The sequence below is a fragment of the Calliphora vicina genome, chromosome 3, assembly GCF_958450345.1.
Source record: "Calliphora vicina chromosome 3, idCalVici1.1, whole genome shotgun sequence".
Taxonomy (NCBI): Eukaryota; Metazoa; Arthropoda; class Insecta; order Diptera; family Calliphoridae; genus Calliphora; species Calliphora vicina.
In genome coordinates this window covers 86,678,194-86,696,966 of record NC_088782.1, presented here as the reverse complement: position 1 = coordinate 86,696,966, position 18,773 = coordinate 86,678,194, and the positions used below count along the sequence as shown (strand labels likewise).

The 18,773-nt window shown below is 30.7% G+C and overlaps 1 protein-coding gene across 1 annotated transcript in view; it reads left to right on the top strand.

The window, feature by feature from the left end:
- kug (kugelei) overlaps positions 1-18,773 on the top strand; it is a 733,937-nt gene that overhangs the window by 476,862 nt on the left and 238,302 nt on the right. Inside the window, exon 15 of the mRNA XM_065505961.1 lies at positions 17,412-17,812. Within this exon, the coding sequence (XP_065362033.1) occupies positions 17,412-17,812 (401 nt within the window). The remainder of the gene's footprint in view (positions 1-17,411; positions 17,813-18,773) is intronic.

The window sequence follows — 18,773 nt, the reverse complement described above, 5'->3', positions numbered from 1 at the left end:
TTAATTTGCCTTAGTTGTTCCTATATTCCGCCTGTTCGTTCTTCTGATGTATGTGCTTCTCATGGAAATAATATTTTATATCTTCATGAGAAAATGGGTTTAAATACTCGATTTTTAATTTTTGGGGATTATAATTTAAATAATTTAGTCTGGGTTAATATTAATAATGAATGAACTCCTTATAATGTAAATAGGATTATGAAATTAATTTTATCTATTAATTTTTTGATTGATAATAAATAATATCTTTAATAAATTAAATAAAATCTTGGATCTGATATTTGTACAGTCTTCCTTTAAAACAAAAAATTCATGAATGTTTAATACCATTTTCTCCCCCAAATGTTCATCATAATGCCATCATTTTAGAATTAGAGGCTATGAAGTTCATTAAATGTACAAAATATTTAATTCCTAAAAAACATGATTATAAAAATTGTAATTTTGATACATTAAACTGTGTCTTGCTTAATGTTGATTGGACAAAATTGTTCTATCAAAAATCTACTAATATATCTTATGATATTTTTTATATACATTTTTGAATATTTGTGATCAATATATTCCTTATAAAACTTATTTCTCATCTAGTCGTCCTTGGTACACAAAAGGTTTACGAATATTAAAAAATAAAAGAAATAAATTGCATAAACGCTATATATCGTCGGGTTCGAATGAAATTCTTCGACAATTTTACCAATGTGCTAAAGAATTTAATTTTCTTAATAAATTTCTCTATAAGCAATATATAATTAACATTGAAAATAATATAAAGTCTAATCCTAATTATATTTGGTCATTTATACGCTCTAAAAAGAGATCAACGGATATTCCTTCTTCTATGATTTATGAAAATGATTCTTCAGATAACCCTCAAACGATTAACTTTTTTGCAAAATTTTTCAAGTAAAATTTCGATTCTTCTGTTCCTAATACATTCTTTAATGAAAATATAATATCTGATTATTTAAATTTGGGTCATATTATATTTTGTGAGACAGATATTTTAGATGCCATCTCTCGTTTAAAAAACTCATTCAAATCTGATACTGATGGTTTGAGTGCTTTTTTAGTAAAAAAATGTTCTCAATCGATAGTATATCTGAGGGAGTGTTTGCAGACCGATGGAAATTAACTTTAATAACTCCTATACATAAATCTGGAAATAAAGCTGACGTTTCCAATTATAGATCTATTTCTAAATTGTCTACTGTATCCAAAATTTTTGAATATGCAATTTTTGACATTTTATATTTTTCTACATTTTATATTTTTCAACAACATGGTTTTCTCAATAATAAATCTACGATTTCTAATCTTGCTGTTTTTACGGATTTTTCGAAAGCATTTGATAAAATTTCTCATTTTATCCTATTAAAAAAAATACTATTTAGGAATACATTAATCTTTTCATAATTGGTTGTCATCCTATTTACAAAATAGAATTTGTTTTGTACAAATTGATGTACATAAATCTTTTGCATATAAGCAAATATCTGGAGTACCTCAGGGTAGTATTTTAGGCCCTCTACTTTTTAATATTTTTGTCAATGATATATCTCAGTGTTTTAAATACTCCAATTTCTTACTTTATGCTGATGATCTGGAGGTATTCTCTAATAGAATGTCATTTAAGATTACAAAATGATCTTGATCATTTGAATTTGTGGTGTAATAATAATCACCTAAAATTTAATCTAAATAAATGTACACATATTACATATTCTCGTTCACGTAATCCATTTTATGTCACATATAATCTGGGTACGAGTAAAATAAGAAAGGAAACTGAAATTAAGGATTTGGGCATATTATTTGACCCTAAATTGACCTTTAAATCACATTTAGATTATATAATTCCTAAAGCATATTCCACACTTGCGTTTTTAAAAATAAATTGTACTGACTTTTATGATCCTTACACATTTAAATTGTTATTTTCGTCATTTGTAAGATCTAAATTAGAATATGGTGCCGTCAGTCATATTGCTCGTATAGAGAAAATTAAAAGAAAATTTATTCGTTATGCATTGCCTCATTTAAATTTTATATATCCGCACCCATCCTATAAATCCCGTTGCTTACATCTTGGTATGATATCTTTGGAAAAGAGAAGTAAAATTCAGTCAATGCTTTTCGTTTTTGACTTGATTAATGGATATATTGATTGTCCAGATCTTTTAGAACAAATACCATTTTATGTACCAGGCAGATTATCAATCCGGCATAGAAATTTGTTTTATATAAGTTTACATCACAGAAATTATGCTTTAAATAGTCCATTAATAAGATCATTACATTTCTTCAGTATTTTAAATAATAACACTATGCTAGTTGAAATAACTGTCAAGCGGGTTAAACTTATTCGCCTACGCTGAATTCACTGGTGCTAACCGTTTTTTTAGGTTAGCTCGTATTTTCGAGATATACCGTTATTTCGAAAATGGAGGAGGTTGCACAACATATATTCGCGTAACTCAAAAAAAGGTTTAGTTTATTGAATAAACTGAAAAAACCGATAATCCGCAATAAAATTACGTTTAAGCCTTAACATTTTTTAATCTGCTCAGTCGTTTTAGAAATATAATTTTTTTTTGGCGCAAAAAAATAATTTTTTGGGAATATTTCGAAATTTTTGTTTTTAAAACGGCAATTTTCAGACCGATGATTTCCTAAAACATTTTCTATTACTGATTTCACACAATTCCAGGTCAATAGCTCGATTTCATTCAATGCAACTTCAAATTGTTGGTCCTTCATTAGACGACGGATGTCCGGCCCATTAAGAATTCCTGTAAAATAGAAACATTATGATATTAAATATAAATCTAATTTAATAAAGTAGTTGGAGTTCATACCTTCTTTTACTTTCATACCGCTTTATCGTGGAAAAATTCGCCGCAATTCGGTAAAAGCAATCCCATCTGGGTTCAATGCTTTTATAAAATTTTTTACAATACCCAGTTTGATGTGGAGTGGAGGAAGCAAAATCTTTTCCATCGGCACAAGTGGTAATTCAATGATATTATTTGTATGCAATCTGCTTTCCATAAGCACCCGAAGCACATATTTTTAGTATAGCCCAATTCCATGTCTCTTAAAAGAGCCACCATATTTTCCACTTGTGGTCTTCATATTTAATTAACTGTATTATTTTTTTCATTGATGAGTATGTCTCTTTAGTATTTGTGGTTAGAGCTATCGGAATAGGGTTTTTTAAATTAGTGACATGTAACAAAACTGCTTTTAAGCTACTTTTGGACGAATCAATGAATAAGCGCCAATCTCCAGGATTATATTCATTTTGCATTGTTAAAACCAAGCCGCGGATGTCAGTACAATACGCGAGAGAATTATTCTCAATAGATCTAAAAAAAGTCGTATATCGACGATGGCGATTGATTGCCCCGAATATTTTTACATCTTGTGCTAAAATATTAGCTTGTTTTAACTCTTTTGTCAAGATAATGCTCTGTCTTTGAGACAATTTTAGGCGCCGTACCATTATATCCAGACGATTTTGCCTGATTTCATTATGATTGCATGAAATCGTGATGTTTGACGGTTGATACATTGATGCAACTGCTCCACAGGTTTGAACAGATTGAAGTATTGATGTAATATCATCTGTTGGTATTTGGTTATCCGGAACAGGAATTTCATTAGAATGTGGCAGCGGAAATTGAGCATATGTTGTTTCAGTGTAAGATATAGAACCACTTTTTCTTCTGTTCATACCGGCTGTATGATTTATACACGCATAACACTCATCTTCAACATGGAGTATGGGATATCTCCAAATCATTTGAACACAAAATGGCATAGCGTCTCCGTTTTTTTCCACTTATTTAAATGGCTAATGCACGATATACACACTATTGATGGTGTCCAACTTTTACCACATATAACACTTAAAGAAAAATATGTTTCATACAAGTTAATTGTTTCAACAGTGATTTTACGGCGACTTGGCATAATTGTATATTTCCCACACACATAAAAAAAGTAATTAAACTTGTTACACGCCTCCATCTTAGATATTTTAATATAACTGATTATATTGTAATTTTTTTAATCAACGTACCTGCCAAGGCATGTTTCTATGATTCTACGTGTTCAAGGTATAAAAACATATATATAATTAACAATCACCAGCCGAATCTGATGAACATGGCGAGGGGTTTCACCAAGTAACAGCCAGACTCGAACACTGGTATAGTGGCAGAAAAATAAAATAAAAAATAATTCAAATGAATAAACTCAAAAGATGTGGACAGATTTTAATCATTTAGGTCTTGTTTTGTTTGGAACTTTGCTCTCTATGTGCATCCAAAAAATTAAGAGCGTAGCTGCATTTTCCAATTTTTTATGCCGTTTTAAAAAGCAAAAATTTCGAAATTTTCCTAAAAAAAATAAATTATATTTCTAAAACGACTGCGCAGATTAAAAAAATGTTAAGTCTGGCTTAAACGTAATTTTATTGCGTTTTTTCAGTTTATTCAATAAACTAAACCTTTTTTGAGTTACGCGAATATATGTTGTGCAACCTCCTCCATTTTCGAAATAACGGTATATCTCGAAAATACGAGCTAACTTAAAAAACGGTTAGCACCACTGAATTCAGCGTAGTCGAATTAGTTTAACCCGCTGGGTGCCCCACTTGGCAGAAAAAAAGTGTCAATTTCATGTACAGTGTAATTATACCTTAGATTTTAATGTATCAAAAACAAATTTTAAAATTTTTTGTTACAATATTTGAATTAATATTTTAATTTTTCTCTATAAATGTATACTTATATTTTTTTTGTATATAAGATAAATAAAATAAAATATTTTGTATTAGTCTGTAAGGAATATATTGTTCTATAGACTTGAAATAAATAAATAGAAATATGATTTTTTATGAATATATGTATGTATTAACCGAAAAATTCATTATTTAAAATTCAAGTAAAGGTTTTATCTATGTTATTAAAAATATTTATTAAAAGGCAATGTTTTATTTGTAAAAAATAATAAAATAAACAGAAAAACACATCATTAATAATTCTATGTTAATAAAAAACATTTTTTTATTGTTTTAGGAACTAGATTAAAGCATTTGTTCTGTATTTTTAATAACAACGTCGATATCTAATGAATATGGGCAACATTTTATACAAAGAAGATTCTCAATTTGATCATCATTTAACCAATTTCTAGTTTTGGTCTTTATTAATTTTAAATAAGAAAATGAGGATTCACACATATAAGTTGACCCAAAAATAAAAAAAATTAACATGTCTTTTCGTTATGAAATATACCTAAATATTTATGAAACTGTTTTAGATGTACATATTCGGAAATATTTATGGGGAAAATAAATGTTCAAATTGATTTGTATTTTTTTTTTTAAGAATATACATGTTAACTAACCTATTTGTCTATCAATTGTTGTGTATTAAAAAATAATAATTTACAAGAAACTTCTATAAACTAATTTAAGCATCTAAAGGTGACAGAAAAAAACATTTATTATGGTAAAAACTACTTAATATGTAGTATCGATGCTAAAAAAGGTACAACAATAATATGAATTATCCACCTCAGCATTAACATTTATTCATAAAGATTCATGTGCTAAAGCAAGAAACAAGCGACAACGCAAGCTTCTTCTATGACAGCTCGTATGAGACTGAATTGTGTTTTCTATTCGAAATATACAGAAACATGGATTATATACAGTACTGAGTTGTCGAAAATGAAAAACATCTTTCCAATGACACATAAAATACATAGGTTCTTTATTTATTGATAATAACTTTGATCTTGTACAGGCCCAACTACAATATGCACTTCATGTGTTATTACCTGTGTTGCCAGGGGTAGCGTGGAAAAAGTTACAAGTTTTCTCATTAAAAGTTAAATTTTTTCATAAAAAGTTACATTTATGAATTTTCCCAAATAAATACTATATATTTTAACCTTTTCAAAACGTTGGTTTATTTCCTTTAAATAAACCGGACACTTTTGATTGCAAATAAAAGCCGTTTAGTAATTTGAAAATGGTAACAACTCTTTATTTATTATTATTTAATGTATAACAACAACAGAATTAAATAGTCACTCAATGTTTTTTATACACGTTTATAAATTCGCAGAAATACAGACACAATTTATAATATACACGAATTCACTTGAAAAACACAACACACTTTAAGGCACTCAGTTGATGTTTATTCGAAAAGCTTCTCTGATAAACTCACTAACGACTGCAACCTTTGCCACTATTTATAACACTGCCATCTGCACTCTAGATTTCTCTTTAACTGTCTAGAGGTTTCTAATACATACGCCATCTGTGGTGTACTTTCTACAATGTTCTTTAAATAGAAATATGATTTTTTATGAATATATGTATGTATTAACCGAAAAATTCATTATTTAAAATTCAAGTAAAGGTTTTATCTATGTTATTAAAAATATTTATTAAAAGGCAATGTTTTATTTGTAAAAAATAATAAAATAAACAGAAAAACACATCATTAATAATTCTATGTTAATAAAAAACATTTTTTTATTGTTTTAGGAACTAGATTAAAGCATTTGTTCTGTATTTTTAATAACAACGTCGATATCTAATGAATATGGGCAACATTTTATACAAAGAAGATTCTCAATTTGATCATCATTTAACCAATTTCTAGTTTTGGTCTTTATTAATTTTAAATAAGAAAATGAGGATTCACACATATAAGTTGACCCAAAAATAAAAAAAATTAACATGTCTTTTCGTTATGAAATATACCTAAATATTTATGAAACTGTTTTAGATGTACATATTCGGAAATATTTATGGGGAAAATAAATGTTCAAATTGATTTGTATTTTTTTTTTTAAGAATATACATGTTAACTAACCTATTTGTCTATCAATTGTTGTGTATTAAAAAATAATAATTTACAAGAAACTTCTATAAACTAATTTAAGCATCTAAAGGTGACAGAAAAAAACATTTATTATGGTAAAAACTACTTAATATGTAGTATCGATGCTAAAAAAGGTACAACAATAATATGAATTATCCACCTCAGCATTAACATTTATTCATAAAGATTCATGTGCTAAAGCAAGAAACAAGCGACAACGCAAGCTTCTTCTATGACAGCTCGTATGAGACTGAATTGTGTTTTCTATTCGAAATATACAGAAACATGGATTATATACAGTACTGAGTTGTCGAAAATGAAAAACATCTTTCCAATGACACATAAAATACATAGGTTCTTTATTTATTGATAATAACTTTGATCTTGTACAGGCCCAACTACAATATGCACTTCATGTGTTATTACCTGTGTTGCCAGGGGTAGCGTGGAAAAAGTTACAAGTTTTCTCATTAAAAGTTAAATTTTTTCATAAAAAGTTACATTTATGAATTTTCCCAAATAAATACTATATATTTTAACCTTTTCAAAACGTTGGTTTATTTCCTTTAAATAAACCGGACACTTTTGATTGCAAATAAAAGCCGTTTAGTAATTTGAAAATGGTAACAACTCTTTATTTATTATTATTTAATGTATAACAACAACAGAATTAAATAGTCACTCAATGTTTTTTATACACGTTTATAAATTCGCAGAAATACAGACACAATTTATAATATACACGAATTCACTTGAAAAACACAACACACTTTAAGGCACTCAGTTGATGTTTATTCGAAAAGCTTCTCTGATAAACTCACTAACGACTGCAACCTTTGCCACTATTTATAACACTGCCATCTGCACTCTAGATTTCTCTTTAACTGTCTAGAGGTTTCTAATACATACGCCATCTGTGGTGTACTTTCTACAATGTTCTTTAACTGAATATTCGAATTCGAATATACGGTCGCAGCAAACAGCGTTGCCAACTTACGATCAATGGTCAACTGAAAGCTTTTATTCAAAGTTAATAATGCCCACAGATATGTTAAAGTTTGGGCACTGCTATTTGAAAGCATTATGCAACTTTAAATCAGCCGTTAAAATCGTTATATTTGAATTCAAGTACAATTTCGTAACAATATAATATATAATTAGGTTATAAAATATAACTAACAATAATAATTTTATCCGTAGTCATCCGATTAATATACATATATATAGAGTACGAATTTACGAATTCGATAACGAGTAAAACTGATCGTAATTTTCTTATTCAAGTTTATGGCATTCGATATCGATTAAGATATATAGTAAATTTTATTATAATTTCGATACGCTAGCTCATTCGATCACGAATGCGGTAATTCAGCCCCAGTTTTTTTATAAGATTTGATCACGAGATTTATGTAAGCTTGCATAATATTATTTAAATTAGGATATTGATTTAATAAATCACTAAATCCTTCTGATTCTGTTTTTCCTAAATTGAGCTAATCTCCTAGATACATTTTTTCAAACGATAAAAAGTTTGATTTGAAAATTTAATTTAAAAATAAGAGGTTGTTTTTATATCATTAAATTCTAAATTGTTGCTTGCGATTGTTATTACATATTTTTTAACTTTGGTTGCGAAATAAGTTTTTGTTCAAATCGTTTAAAAGTTCTAGAGTGTATGAAAGGAACTCTAAATATATTTTTGTTATGCCGATGTTTAAACAATGAAAGCTATCTTAAAATTTGATGGTTGTCTAATTAAAAGAAATGTTGGTATTTTGAAATTTATATAACATTTTGGAGTTTCAAAAAAAATATGACGCTATATTTTTCATTATACCTCAATTTAAATTTTCTAACTTCTAGTATGATTTTAAGGCCACTAGGTGTATGAAATGACAGCTGCTTTAATTACATACGATATTTCCAGACTTATTTAAGTGTCTAAAAACAGAGTTACAACTGTTGTATCTGGTGAAATCTTCCAAATGCTCAAAAATGGATATTAGCCATCTCAAGAGTACATTACTATGATCTTTCGAATTTCCAGAGTCTGTTTCAAAATGATATAAACCTAGTTGGTAATAAATTACAAATAAATCACACTATTGTTTTAGAAACATCCATGGCTTGATATGAATTTAAGGTTAGGTTAGGTTATGTGGGTTGCTCGCAAGTTAGCGAGTTCACTCGGAGGCCTTGTGGCCCATTGTGGTACCCTTAGAAATACTATTCCCTTATGCTGAAAAATTTAAACATAAAGTGAGAATAGTTTCCCTTCCTAATTTCGTTGACTATGTGATTCCCGTGGTCCCCGTGGGAACCAGCCGGTACTTCTATAAATCTGATCATATTTAATAGTGACACACCTCTGAGACAGTCCAGATCATGGAAAAGAGCTCTACCAAGATGTAGTAGTCTATGCTCTTGTAAGGCTGGGCATTCACATGGAAGGTGCTGTACCGATTCCTTCTCCTCTTCATCTAAAAAACTTCTACAATAGCTATAACGTGGGTAACCCATACGTTCCGACATATGTCCAATCATACAGTAATTATACCCGTAAGATATATATATATACCTAATCAAATTCCTACTAAGAGACAAAAGAGTCCTAGTTCTATCCTCTGTCAGATTGGGATAGAGCATTCTGGATATTCTACAAGTGATGATATTTGACCACCTGAGTTCCGTCTTGCTCAAAGCCCATTCATCTATCAATTTCGATACTGTCACCAAGGGAGTGTGAATATCCCTTTGCGCATGAGATACGTCCAGGGACGACCCGTTGGTTGCGCACTCATCAGATACTTCATTTCCCCGGATGCCCTGTGTCAGTTATGCCAGTGATTTGATACAATTGAGAAGACATTTCGATCTAATCACGTTGGAGTTAAGATCCTCCATTGATGCTGTGCAAGTAGATATGTATAGTCGAATTTTCGAGATTCAGTTCCCGGATTCTTCTCGCGGCTGTATCAATGGCATAAATCTCTGCCTGGAAAACCTTGCAGGTATCGATTTATGCCATCTTATTTACGACAAGATTCCACAGAAGTGGAGAGATGACACCACCTTGTGGTGTGCCTCTTGTCACAACTTTCCTTGTCCTACCAATACCCATATTAGAGTTAATAGCCCTGCTCATAAGCATATTTTCTCTCCAATTTCTTATCCGCTGGTCACCCAATGCATCAATGGCGGATATGTTCACGTTATTATATGCACCCTCTATATCCAAGAAAGATGCCATAACATACTCTTGTTTGTCAAGTGTCCCCTCTATAGTTCCGACATGCAAGGCTGTCTTCACCGACCTCCCTTTAAGGTATGCGTGCTGTGCCCTACATAAATTATCAGGGGAGAGGATGTTCCTGACATGGATAGTACCTTTCGAAGACGCGATGCCTCCGTGGTATGCTCCAGTTCCTCACAGAAACGCTCCCAAGATTCCTTCTTTGCCCGCCTGGTTTCCCTCTTGAAAGTGTTGAAGCTTTGACGATAGTCGTCCCAGCTTGACAAGTCTTGGTCCCTCTTCGCCTTATTAAAAAGTTTTCTACATTCCTTCCTTAGCTGCATTAGTCTAGAATTCCACCATGGTTGCCGGAATTTCCTAGGTCCTTGCCGCTCCCTACAAGAAGCATAGTAGGCTTCCCTTAATGACCTGGATAGAAAATCTACCGAGTCGTCCAAGTTCCGTGTACCATTTAATCTATCCATTTCTGGAGGTGGTATGGAGTCACTAAGATTACTGAATTTCCCTATCCAGTGTAAGCTGTATCGTAAAAACTATCCTGTGGTGATCGGAGAATGAGCACTCGAGTGAAACTCTCCAATCAAGAATTCTAACTGAGTCAGTGTTCTCTACCAAAGTAATATCAATGACCTGCTCTCTGATCCTATTGAAGAATGTTGGTCTATTACTCCTATTGCAAACACTTAGGTTAGTAGATAGAAGGTATTGAAGAAAACACTCACCCCTGTCATTTATATCCGAGCGTACGCACGTGAGGGCGGATTAACTTCGTCGTATGGTATGTACGCAGATGATATGATTAGGGTTGGTAACCCTTGTCGCTCTAGTGCAACTACCGTAAAATCACCAGAACTGTAATTAGATAGAAGGAAAACCTTAATGTCTTTCCTGACCAAAATACACCTCCTTACTTTATCTTCAGGGGTTGGAGAAAGGAGCACATAGTTTCGTGACCGGACGCCTCGAACGTTACTGGCTACAAGCCAGGGTTCTTGGATTAAGGCACCGTGGATAGCTTCCTTCTCCATGAAGCGCAACAAATCGTCCGATGCTTGGTCGAGGGTGCTTGGAGATTTTAGCACCCTCGACCAAGGACATAGGGCCGTCTTTTGTATTTGACATTTCATGGGTGGGGGGGTTGGAAGTTTATACCTCTACCATAGGTAAGAAAAAGACACTGCCGCTCTACTGGAGTCAGACGCAGACCAGGATGCCGCTCAATGTGAGTCAGACGCATCCTGGATTTAAGGTTTTACCAAAAACATTCGGACTGACAGAACCAGATTGTACTTTCAAGCCGCCTTTAACATAGGGAAAAGACGCTAGATGGTACGGTTATGTTTCCTAGGTAACCTAAACCACAGTTCCGGACCGACATAAAAAAAATGCAGACAGAGAAAATTGGTAGCCGCCCTAACTAAGGGAACAGACGCTACCAAGTTGAGGTCGTGATCGCTAGGCGACCGAAGATGGTCATTTACCCCACAGCCGCTCTTAACAGAGAACAGACGCTGTGAGGTATGGGGAAGGTAGTTCCTAGATCACATCCATAGGATGCTTAAGCTCCTGCAACGTGCCCGAAGACTCAAGGTGACTACCAGCAGCGGGGGTAGTACTAAAAATGTTTACTCATTTTTCATATTGTACTTTATTTAGACGCAGGGCTGAAAATTTACGAAAATAAGCTCCAAAACAAGAAAATTATACATGTTACGTAGAGGGTTGAAAAGTTACGAAAAATGTAACAAATGTAACCAAACTGCACCACTGGTTATTACACATATCGTGTGTAATTTTATGTGTAGCCCATGAGTAATAGAAAACATGTGCAATATATGTGTAATTTGAAATTCCAAATTATATCCAACTCAAGTATTGCCTTTGAATGTCTCGTATTTTTATTTTGGCGTATGCATTCTTAAATATTTCTTAAATTTACTTCAACACGTTTGAATAAAGTTCAAAATATTTCAGGCACTATAGTTTTGTAGAGTATCTTTTCGCCCTCCAGCAGTCTGTTGCTGAAGTGTGGAAACACTCATGGATCGAAAATTTCTTCAAGTGGATTTCAAAGTCGCTTGGATGTTCGAGAGAATATACATAAAAAAATATATGTATATTAGAGTACCTTGCAGAAAAAAGTAGCAAATATACCCCTGTAATATGATTCCCAAAATATACCGGCTGAGTGATAGCATTTTTAAAAGCTGCCTCATTTTCAAAACACTATTAAAAATACTATTTCTATCAATAGCACACTTAGGCCCGTTTTCTCAATGTATCGACAAACTGCCTGTTACTAAATGTCGACATAAATGTATTAGGCCGATAAACTGTCCGTTAACAATTTTGGTTTTCTCAATATACCGACAAAAACCATTATTTTCAGATGGCAATACCTCTCAAAATAGATATGAAAGTTGGGAACCCTGCCTTCAAGTGACAACATGTTTCCATAAATCAGCTGTTTAATGTGGCCATCGACAGCCAGAAATTCATTATCCTGCATGTCTGCCAGGTAGTTAGGCCAGGCATGATAAACTCTTTCAGCATTCACTTGGAACTCATGTTCTTCGAGTTCATCCTCCATCAAATTAATGTTAATTCCTCTATTAAACTTTTTTTTTATAAAATCTATTTAATTTCGTTTACAAAAACACAAACATATAAAAACTATGAACATCAGTCAGCTGATTGAATTTTTTTTGTTTTTTATCGTTGGGAAAAAAGATAATCACCTAATGAGAAAATGGCCCTTATTGACATCGTTGTGATAAAATTTTCATAAAATATGTAAAAAAAAATTGATTTAAATATTTAATTATGTTATAATGTTCGTCATTAAGAGCTTTCCGTAGTTTTTTTTTATTTTATTTTTAATTTCATATATTTCGCATATTTCATCGTATATTTAAATTTTTGATAGAACTAAATAAATATTTTAGGACATTATGACAATACGACCTAATAGGAGACCGTTTGAATCCTCCAAATGTATTTAAAAGAGTAATAAAAATAAACTTGCAGTAAAAATATATTTTTATCAAACAAAAGCTTAAAATTTAGGGTGTTTAAACAATAAAAAATTTTTGCCTGTATCAACCAGATTAGTTGCGACTAACGGAGGATTAATAATTGCATGTAATATCGCTAAACATTTTTAATATATTTTATACCTTTAAGTTTCACATGGAGTATGCAGATATAATTTAAACGAACACATCATTTTTTGGTTGATTTAACTTATTTGTACCTCTGATCTTGAATCACTTATTTTAACCTGAATGTTTAAATGAGAAACGGTTAAATTAAATCGGAGAAGACCATTCTAATGGTACCTCAAAATCAATTTTCCAATAGAAAATGTGCGAAATAAAATTTATAATGCTCTTAATTATGTAATAAAATCATATCTCGAGTAAAATAAACATTTTGCTCGAGATATGATTTTATTATTTAATCCATAGTCCTTGGTGTTGCAACTTCCTATAACATTTTGCCAAAAATCATATCTTTAATCAAAAATTTAACCGAAATATTTAGGAAATAATTTGAAAACATTCTAAACTTTATTTAAATCAAGGCACTCTAATGTATACATTTAGACTCTGTGTCAAATTAAAATTACCAGAAGTGAAAATGGTCTGAAATATAGTAGTCTATTTGCCCATTGACATATAAAGTCATTGATTTTAAATCATCTACGTAACATTTAAAAGATAATAATCCAGATGTTGATAATTAGAATCTTTGTGAATTGCTGTGTAATTTTGGTGTGTTCCATGTGTAATTTATAATTATCTCGGTGGCAACGCTGATATGCATACACTAGCTTAAGTCAGCTTAAGCAACTGTGAGAATACATGAGGAGCTGCAGAACAAAAGGTACTTTTTCGCATCTTATCAAAAATTGGTTTTTTGGTATTTTTATAATATTTGGATTGAAATCTTCTAGAAACAATCAAGCCAGCAAAATTTTTTTAATTTCAATGTGCAATTTGTTTATATATTAGATCAGAATTAAAAACATTCATTTAAAATATTATCGTTAAAAAAAATTCATAAAAAACATACTTTTTAATTTTGTTTTTACCAAACGTACTTTTTTTCTTTATTTTTTAACAAAAGGTTCTTTTTCCGATATTAAAATGGTTTTATATCAAACATCCTTAACATTTAATGTGGTGACTTATGGCAGTTACATGTATCTATTGATAAGTGAGAAACTTGTTACCATTTCCTGGTTCATGTAGTTTTTTAAGGGGGCGAAATAAATAAAACTCATTTTCCCAAAAATTTGAAATGTGCAAAAAAGTACGTTTTGTTCTGCGGCTCCTCACATATAAAAAGTATGTGACAAACTATAATGTACTTAAGAGAGTTTCGTCAAATTTTATTTGCTTAAGCAAAGAGCGAAGCTGGTCGCACATTCCGTACGGAATCAGCTGTTTGTTTATTTTATACACAGAAAATTAAGAAATAAATGAAAATTTATTTATTTTGATAAAATAATAAGAAATACGTATTTTTTTAATCGCATGTTGCACATAAATGTGCAAACGGGGCTAAATTGTTTTAAATGCACGTAAGTACATTATAGCCACCTAAAAGTTTATTCGGATTTCCTTAAGCATTTGACAGACTTTTCGTTCGGTTTTGACATCACCATAAGCTAGCTTATGCATATTATAGTTGGGCCTTTAGTAATTAATTTTAGTCTTAAACTATGCACAATACACTTGTTTATCTATTCAAAAGATAACAGTGTATTCTGTTGTTGTTAACTGTGGCTAAAAAAACACTAATGTCTTTTATTATGTTTCAAATGGTATATACTTATTTTCGTATTTCTAAAAAATTAAAAGTTTGAGTTGTTTCACTTTTGAACTGGGTGTGCGAATTCACATCAGTAATGCATTAAACATATTGAAGACAGCAGACTACACGACTTCAGTAGCTGTCGTGTGGCATATCAATATGGTATCAGAAACTTCGCTTAATTAAGTAAAAAATATATATATTTTTAAGTACTAATTTGATTTACATTTTTTATTATATTACACAGAAAAAAGTTTCAACATAAATATTATGATTCGAATTCATTGATTTCAATTCATAACATTTATAAATAATTTCTTAAATAGTATGATTTTTTTAATATTTTATGTTTTGAAATAAAATCTAGAAGGCTTGAAAAATATAATTTCAATTTCATTTTTATTTTTATGTTGTTCAAAAATGTTTGAAATTTTTCATGGAAAATTTTTATTTTTTTTATGATTTTCAGCTACAAAATGATATAAAAAGCGCGAAAATGATTAAATTGATTTAAGAGGATGAAATGCTTTTATATTTATGAATGTTTTATTATGTTTAATGATCATTTTTAAGTTTCAGATATTCTCCTTTTTATCTTAAAATATTGGCCAATATATGGCTATTATGCAAATATTCTTGCACTAATTCATTATATAATACAATTATAATGCAATTTATTAAAAAAATTAAGTAAAAAAAGCAAAAATTTCCGTCATGTAAAATTTTATAATATTTATGAACATGTTCTTATTTTGAATGAAATAAGTTTGGGAAAAAAAAGTCAAGTTCGATTAATAATATTTATTACAAAATTCATTCCAATTATGAATTTCTTTTTTCTGTGTAGCAACAGTATTCTGTTTTGTAGTTGACAAAAATAGAAATTAGCCTAATTCGGCTGCAGCAGCAAAAGCAGTCGAGCTGTCGTGTAGTTGTGCTGTCGTCAAAATAATCATCTTCATATAAACGTGTTTATTTTATTTTTGACAGGTTGCAGTTGGTAGCCTGATGTCTTCAATGTGTTTAATGCATAATGGCAAAATTGATACATATTTTTTTTGATACTATTTCATATTGTACTCCCTCCTAACATTCATTTGATAATTTCACATTCATGAACATTCATGAAAAAAAAAGTGCCACACCCACTGTTCCGATCCAAACTCCGTACAGTGATAAGAATTTGATCATACGAAGTTTAAATACATTACAATTATAGTTCTCCAGATATTCGAAAATAACTATTTACTCCCTAAGGAAAGTGCCACACCCCCTATTCCGATCAGTCCCATTTTTGGTTAGATAAGAAATTGGCTCGTATAAAGTTCGAAGTCTTTCACAGTGATAGTTCTCCAGATATTCGAAAATAACTGTTTACTTTGTATATCGACCCCTTTGCGCGAAATTATCGTATGTTACATTTTTACATAGTGAAATATTATAACGATATTCGCTATATTGGAAATATTATTAACTTAATTTTATCGTATGTAAAATTTAATTTACTAAATCGGTTATTGTATCGAATTTAAAATTTGGTATTGATGATACAAGCCAAATCAAAGAAATTTAATAATAACTAGCTGTCCTGGCAAACGTTGTTCTGCAATAGCTCACACAAAGTTTGAAGAATCCCACTATAATAGTACTGCAGATATGCAGTAATAAATTTGTATTTCGTATGGGAGTTGCCACGCCCATTGCACCTATATAGGTCAATTGTGAATCTAAACCATCCGGACCCACTCAAACACACACAACAAATTTTATCGAAATTGGCCCAGCCGTTAAGGAGGAGTTCAGTTACTAACACACGTATAGAAGAATTATACATATATATAAAGATAATACGGACTCCTGTAAAATCTTGTTGTTTTTAACATACGACATTTCGCACAAAGGGGTTGATATGTCAAATTTCAAGAGCATCGGTCCAGTGGTATATTCAGCTATTAGTCACAAACAAACAAATAAACATACATACATTAATTTTGTTCCTATTAATATTAACTATTCCTATTTTATTTACGTTTTTGCTTTGTTAAAGTTTTATGAGTAGATTTTACACAAATAAAATAAATCTGTTATAATTGATTTTAATAAATAAAATATAAACTAATTTGTTTGAATTTTTCTCTGATCATTTAGTGGTGTCCCGTTTTAGAAATTTCAAAAAGGTGGCAAGTCTATTCAGAACAAATAAATTAACATGTTTGTTTCTTCAGTTGGTATTTTTTAAATGGTTGAACGATTTCTCTATGAATGTTTTGGGCAGAAAGTGAACAAAAATAATAATGTGGACAAAAAGAACAAGAGACTGAACCACTTCACACTGTTCATTTTATTTATTTATGAAGAACCCAACTCTAGCTTAAAGTTACATTTTTAAACTATTACTATTAACAATATTTTATTAATTTTTTTTTCAGTTGACGATTTAAACGATAATGCACCAAAGTTTATAGAACCATCATTTTCTAGCAAACTGTCGATATCTGCAAAAAGAGGTCAATTTGTTACTATAGCGAAAGCATATGATGCAGATGATTGTGATATCAATAAACTAATTTACAAAATAGTTGATGGCAATGAACACCAACTGTACTCCATTGAGGAATATACGGGCCTAATTACTTTGCAAAACAAGCAAAGACTTCAAAACCACAAGCAAACTATACTAAATATTTCTGTTTCCGATGGACTCCATACCAGTTTCGCAAGAGTAAAAATTAATCTGCTACCTGAAAATATTTACAGCCCAGTTTTTGAAAAACAAGTCTACGACGCCTTTATTTATGAGAACGAAAACCATGATAAATTTATTTTAAAAGTAAGTTTTTATTTGCATTATATGAGTAAATACAGGGTAAAAGGGTACAGTAATTAGAAGGTATGTTTTAGTTATACAAACAAAAGAAAATTTAAAATTATCAAAATGGAATGTCTAAGAATAATATATTAAAATCTAGTTTTGATGAAAAATTCCATTTTGAAATGTTTTTGTGTAAAAATAATGATGAATGAAGAAAATTGTATTTTATTATTGTAAATAAAAAAGTTTAAAGCTCAAAATGTGTATAATAGCGCAATAGTGATTAAATTCCATTAATTTTGTTGTGGAAATAATTCGGTATCTCGGAAACTATTGCAGATATCGTAAGGTTGAAGTTGAGCCGTTTTCGAGTTGATTTAGTTGTTCAGCTTAGTGGGCGGAATGGGGGCCAGTGGGGGCCACTCAAAGTTTGTCTCCCCGAGTCTCACATTTGTTTAAAAAATCGCCAAAAATCCATTCCGAATGAGCTGAAATTTGAAATGTAAATAGTCCTTGAAAAAAATTCGCTTACATGTGTAGGAATTAGAGGGTCGAAAATTTTTTTATATCATGTATATTTGCTCTAAAATCTATCTTCTATACCCAGCAAAAACTTTACTTACAAATAAGCCGGAAAATAAGGGGAATTTGACGATTCAACTACTTATTTTTCTACTGTAAGAAGTCATTATTTTTGTTCGCGATGTCCCAAAAGTAATCCTTTATATTTTGGCCGGAAATAAGTTGTTTTGTTAGTAGAGTTATTTATAGAATTTTTATTTACACAAAAAAATAAAAATAAATAAGTCGCAGACCCGATTCGAACCTGCAACCTTCTGTTTGGTAGTCTGCCGTTGCACAGTGTGGGATCTGAAAAAAAAGTGGAAATAAATCTGTAACTTCTAAACGAATAGCTCGATTTTAATAAAATTTCACATGGCTATAGAGGAGGTGTCGATAAGTTTAAGTTTTGAATTTG